Genomic DNA, 5,726 nt, shown 5'->3' with positions numbered 1-5,726 from the left:
CCTGTCAACTTGATACTGGAAAACAATTACTTGGTATTTGATTTCTCTGAAGTGAGAAAAAGTCAGACTTTTGTACCTGACAGCTGGCAAGGACTAAGTAAATGTGGGTGCTTTTAGAGAGGTGGGGAAAAGCTGGAGAAATAAAATGTGATGGTGTTCTCATTAGAATGGCAAGGACAGTTTCATGTCTTGGTCACCAGATTGAAGGCAGGGTTTTGTGTCAGGGTACTTGCTGGAAAAGCTGTTTGTACAGCATGCTTGGAGGGTCCTGTGGTGGCAGAGAGGCGAAGTGACTTGGTCATGTGGCCCGAAGAAGAGGCAGGGGTGATTTGAGAGTGTTTTAGCAAAATGGGTGTAAAATGTTGGTGAGGTTATGCTAGAGCAGATGGGTGCGCTGCGTTCTTCCCCTCCCGACTCTTCATGAAACAGAAGAGCTGAGGCTGCGAGGTGAGGGAGCGGGGTCCGCCAGCCCGCCGCGGCCTGCAGCTGACAGGCTCACCCCGCTGGGTGCCCGGCGGGCCAGCCCCGGGCGGGTGGCAGCGGGCACAGGCCGGGCTCCGCGGCCCGCACAGCCAAGCAGCACGGCAGCACTCGGGTTAACTGCCGCCACCTCTGCAGACCCGGGCCGCGGCCGTCCCTCCCGCTCCCGGCGTGCCCGGGGAGGCGGCTCGGCCCCCGGGCCCGCAGGCGCTGCCTCCCCGCTCCTCAGGAGACCAGGGCTGGCGGCAGCCCCGGGCCCACACGGCTCCCGGCGCCCCGCCGAGGGAGGCGGCTCCGTCGTGCCGCGGGGCACCGCCGGGGCGGGGCGCGGCAGAGGCCCCAGGGGCGCCGAGCGCCCGCGGGGGGAGCCGGCCCGGGCCCTGTCAGGCGCGGGCGCTGTCGGGCGCGGGCGCGGTGCGCGGGGCGGGGGCAGGGCGCGCAGGCGCAGGGCGGGCGGGGCGGCTCCGCGCGCGGGCGCTGCCGGGGGGGGCGCAGCCGGTCGCTGAGGGGCGGCTGCCCCGCGGCGCGGAGCCCGGCGGGCCGGGCCCGTTTCACCGCCGCTCGCCGCCCGCTGCAGGGCTGCACGGTGGCGGGGAGCGGCAGCGAGGCGGTACACAAAGGGCGGCGGAGGCCGCCCATCTCGGCACACGCCCCCCGCCAGAGAAAGGAAGGGGGGGAAAAAAAAAAAAAAGACCCGAAAAAGCCCAGCCCCCCCTCAGCTCTCCGCCGGGGCCGGCAGCCGGGAGCGGGGCTGCTGGCGGCGGGGGGGCGGGCAGCGCGGGGCCGGCGCGGAGCCGGGACAATGGGCACACGGCGGGCCCGGCCCGGTATTGTTCCCCAGCCGACAACAAAGAGCGGAGCCGGGCCGGGCCGGGGGGGGGCAGCGCCGGCCCCTCCGCGCCGCCCTCGGCCAATGGGCGCGCGCAGCGATGGCGGCGGCGGCGCGGGGCTGTCAGCGATCGGCGCTTACGCTGCGGCTCCCGGCGCGGCCCCCCCTCCGCCCGCCTCTCCAGAGCCGTCTGGCTGCAGCAGCGCCTCAGACAGAGGAGGGGAGAGGAGGGAAAAAAAAAAAAAAAAAACCGCTGAGTGAGTGGAGTGGAGCCTGGGAGGGGCTCCTTAAAGAAACGCTGCCGTCGCTTGGCATTGTGGCCGGCGAGGAACTCGAGGGGGGGAAGCCATCGGAGCTCCTCTCGCTATCCTCTTCCCACCCCCCCACCCCACCCCCAGCCGAGCAAAAAAAAAAAAAAAAAAAAAAAAAAAAGAAAAAAAAACCAACCCAAAAAACCTCGCGGGGGGGAGTCGTGGGGGGGGGTTCCTGAGAACATCTTATAAACCGGATTGCACTGAGAGGAGGAAAAAAAAAAAGGCAAAAAAGATACAAAATATACAAGCAAAAGGCAACAACTCCCCGGTCTCCAGCAGTCGCCCACCCTCCCTTTCCTTCTCTCCTGCTGGCCATCTGCCTTGGGTTTTCCTTTGTGTCTGATCTTTTACTACTGAGCCGAGTGCAGGAGGAGGGTGCAACACACACAGGGACTATGCCCAGCTCGCTTTTTGCAGACATGGAGAGGAACGGGAGCGGCGGCGGCGGCGGCGGCGGTGGTGGTGGTGGAGGGGGAGAGACCCTGGATGACCAAAGAGCCCTGCAGATCGCCCTGGATCAGCTCTCCCTGCTGGGGCTGGACAACGACGAGACGGGCTCCATTTACGACAGCGAGCCTCGGAAAAAGAGCGTGAACATGACTGAATGCGTCCCGGTGCCCAGCTCGGAGCATGTCGCTGAGATAGTGGGGAGACAAGGTGGGTGCCTGCATGCCAGGGGGTGGGTGCGCGGGTCGCCCCGCCGCGCTGCCGGCCGTGCGCCTGGGATGCGACACTGGCCATTCCCAGGAAAACTGCAGCCGCACCGTGGTGCCCGGTGCCGGCTTCCCCCAGACAAAGAAAGTGCAGCAGACGTGATGTTCCCGAGGAGCGTTATGCATCAGTTTCGAGATGCACTTTCAGCTGCCGGGAGAGGAGCGGCGGCGGAGGGGGGGGGGGTGTGGGGGGTGATGATCACGAAAATAATAAAAACCGCTCCTTTTCCTGCGGCTGCAAAAGTTAAGATTTGCAAGAGGAAACGGGAGGAAAATGGGAGCCTCGGTGCTTCGACACCCCCCCCACCCCCCCAAGTTAGAAATCGTGGATTATTTTTAAGGAAGAGAAATGGAGTGGGGAAGTGGAACAATGGGATTGGAATAAAGCATCCGCAGTGGGGAATGTGGCTCATTTGGTACAGCCGCTGCTTCTCACCTTCTTAAGAACGGATTTTATTTTTCCGAAAGGAAAGTGCTGAGCAGGAATGTGGACTGGCGGGTGTGTTTATGTGTTAGGGCTGCTTGCATTTTATTATTGTATTTTATTTTTTCCGGTCGCGCAGTATTTCCACACGCTTCTTTTTTTTTTTGTTGTTGCCGTTCCTGTGAACCGCACGTTGGTAGTTGGTAGTTTCGGGGCAGTTCGCATGGCAGATGTGTCGGTGGCCACTTACGATGCCTTTGGGCGTGTGCCAGGGCTGTGGGCTGACATTACTTTACGCCGTGACTGGGGCGCCTGGATGAGATGCCAGCCATCACCTGGGCCAGGGGGACAGCGTGTTTCGGGGGTGTGGGGGATGTGTGCGTGTTCCCTTCCCTAGCAGCACCCAAATACTGGGTTGTAACCGGTTCTCCCCCCCCCCCCCGACCTCCCCTTCCTCTTCCTCCCCTCCCCTTCGCCCTCCATCTCCCACATCTCGTTCCCAGGTTGTAAAATCAAAGCTCTGCGGGCAAAGACCAACACCTACATCAAGACCCCGGTTCGCGGGGAGGAGCCGCTCTTTGTTGTGACGGGCAGAAAGGAAGATGTGGCCATGGCCCGCAGGGAGATCATCTCGGCGGCCGAGCACTTCTCGATGATCCGAGCCTCACGGAACAAGAACACAGCCCTGAACGGCACTGTCCCCGGCCCCCCGAACCTGCCCGGCCAAACCACCATCCAGGTGCGGGTGCCTTATCGTGTGGTGGGCTTGGTCGTGGGGCCCAAGGGGGCCACCATCAAGCGCATCCAGCAGCAGACGCACACCTACATCGTGACCCCGAGCCGCGACAAGGAGCCCGTCTTCGAGGTGACGGGCATGCCTGAGAACGTGGACCGGGCCCGGGAGGAGATCGAGGCGCACATCGCCATGCGCACCGGCGGCATCATCGAGCTGACGGACGAGAATGACTTCCACGCCAACGGCACGGACGTGGGCTTCGAGCTGAACGGCACGGGCAGCCTCTGGAGCAAGCCCACGCCGCCCAGCATCACGCCCACCCCGGGCCGCAAACCCTTCTGCAACTACCGCAACGACAGCTCCAGCTCGCTGGGCAGCGCCTCCACCGACTCCTACTTCGGGGGCGGCACGGGGGGGGGCGGCGCCCGCCTGGCCGACTACAGCCCCCCGAGCCCGGCGCTCAGCTTCACCCACAACGGCAACAACAACAACAACAGCGCCAACGGCTACGTGTACGGCGGGGGCGGCGGCGGCGACGTCCTCTCCTCCCCGGACTGCTGCTCCGAGCTGCCCTTCGACTCGCCGCCCGGCTTCGACCTGGCCCCCGCCCCGCCGCCGGGGGCCGCCCTCATCTGGCCGCAGTTCGAGCGCGGCCCCGCCGCGCCCCCCTCGCCCGCGCCCTCGCCCGCCGCCGCCGCCGCCGCCTTCCCGGGCGCCGCGCCCGCCAATGCCAACCTGGCGCTGCTGGTGAGCGGCCCCCGGCGGGGCGGCGGCGCTCCGCCCCCGGCGCGGCTCTCCCCGCCCCTGCACGGCAGCGCGGCGGGGCCCGAGCACCCGCTGGCGCGGCGGGTGCGCAGCGACCCCGGGGGGCGGCTGCTGGCCGCCTCCTACCCGCTGTACGCCAACGGGCTGGGCTCCCACCTGCCGGGGCTGCCCTCCGACTCGTCGGCCTCCTCCTCCTCCTCCTCCAGCTCCTCGTCCAGCTCCTCCTGCTCCTCGTCGGGCGTGCGGCGGAAGGGCAGCCGCGACTGCTCCGTCTGCTTCGAGAGCGAGGTGATCGCCGCGCTGGTGCCCTGCGGCCACAACCTCTTCTGCATGGAGTGCGCCAACCGCATCTGCGAGAAGACGGAGCCGCAGTGCCCGGTGTGCCACAGCGCCGTCACCCAGGCCATCCGCATCTTCTCCTGAGAGCCCCGCCGCGGGCGGGCCGGGGGGCGGCGGCCGGGGCCCGCCGGGGCCGGGGGCTGCGGGCGGCGGGCCGGGGGAGGGCGGGGGGTGGTGGTGGTGGTGACCGCGGGTGCATGCTATACATAATAACGGGCGACTCCATTCTAGTGCTAGGCTAGTTTTTACACTGTACTTTAATACGAAGCTTCCAAAACTCTCTCTCTCTCCCCCCCCCCCTTTTTTTATAAACGAACAAAAAAAAAAAACCCCACAAAAAAACCCCAACCGAACAACAAAAAAAAAAAACGAACAGAAAAAAAAACCCGGAAAAAAATATTGAAAGTAGAAGATGCTTATGATGATGACAATGGTGTGTGGACTGTTAGTAAAACGTGCTGGTAGTTCCTAGGATGCTCATTACAAAATAATTAAATCTATGGGTGGATACTTTTCTGAATGTTCTTGAAAGGGCAAAAGTTCCTGTGAAAAACCATGATACTGCAGCTTTATCAAAGTTTAAAAAAGAAAAAAAAAAAAAACCAACCCTGTAACATATCTCTTATATATATTAAAAACGTTTAAAGGTTTTAAAGATAAATTGCATTAATACAGATTGAAGTATTTTATTCTTTTTTGACTTGAAAAATTATATTTCATATTGCAAAGATGTTTACAAGTATTTTAATTTAAGTTCAGTGAACTTTTTGTAGCTGGGTTAAATCTTTTTTATTTTAGTATGGCCTTATGGCAAAGAACACTGTATTATTTTAATATCACACAATTGTGAACGGAATTACAAACCATAAAATGTGTAATGCTTTGAACAGTATTCTGTTGGGATGGAGATTTTATAGGTTCAGAAAAAAATCTTTTAAATCTGCTTCACCCAGCATATTTTCTATTCAGTGATATAAAGCATATTTTATTCTATATTATTACAAAAATGCAAATGTATAAACATATGTCAAAAGGAACTGTTGAAGCTTTCTAACATTTGTATAAATAGAATTCAGTGGAAATTACAAAAATTCTGTTGCACCACTATAGTTTTAGTATTTCTATT

At 60.2% G+C, this 5,726-nt stretch overlaps 1 protein-coding gene and 1 long non-coding RNA gene across 2 annotated transcripts; one reads left to right on the top strand and one right to left on the bottom strand.

Moving 5' to 3' along the window:
* The first annotated feature begins 1,752 nt into the window (after positions 1 to 1,752).
* On the top strand, positions 1,753 to 4,937 carry MEX3B (mex-3 RNA binding family member B). Its single transcript, XM_037395967.1, has 2 exons — positions 1,753 to 2,280; positions 3,264 to 4,937. Exons 1-2 carry the CDS (start codon positions 2,019 to 2,021, stop codon positions 4,682 to 4,684), a joined length of 1,683 nt encoding a protein of 560 aa, XP_037251864.1. The 5' UTR covers positions 1,753 to 2,018; the 3' UTR covers positions 4,685 to 4,937.
* On the bottom strand, positions 2,925 to 3,400 carry LOC119151727. Its single transcript, XR_005105523.1, has 2 exons — positions 3,305 to 3,400; positions 2,925 to 3,095 (listed from the first exon to the last, which is right to left on the bottom strand). It is a non-coding gene; the product is annotated as an uncharacterized LOC119151727 (long non-coding RNA).
* Positions 4,938 to 5,726: the final 789 nt, after the last annotated feature.

The sequence above is a fragment of the Falco rusticolus genome, chromosome 7 (assembly GCF_015220075.1).
Source record: "Falco rusticolus isolate bFalRus1 chromosome 7, bFalRus1.pri, whole genome shotgun sequence".
Classification (NCBI taxonomy): Eukaryota; Metazoa; Chordata; class Aves; order Falconiformes; family Falconidae; genus Falco; species Falco rusticolus.
The sequence above is the reverse complement of the archived record's forward strand: the minus strand, read 5'-3'. Positions and strand labels throughout refer to the sequence as shown.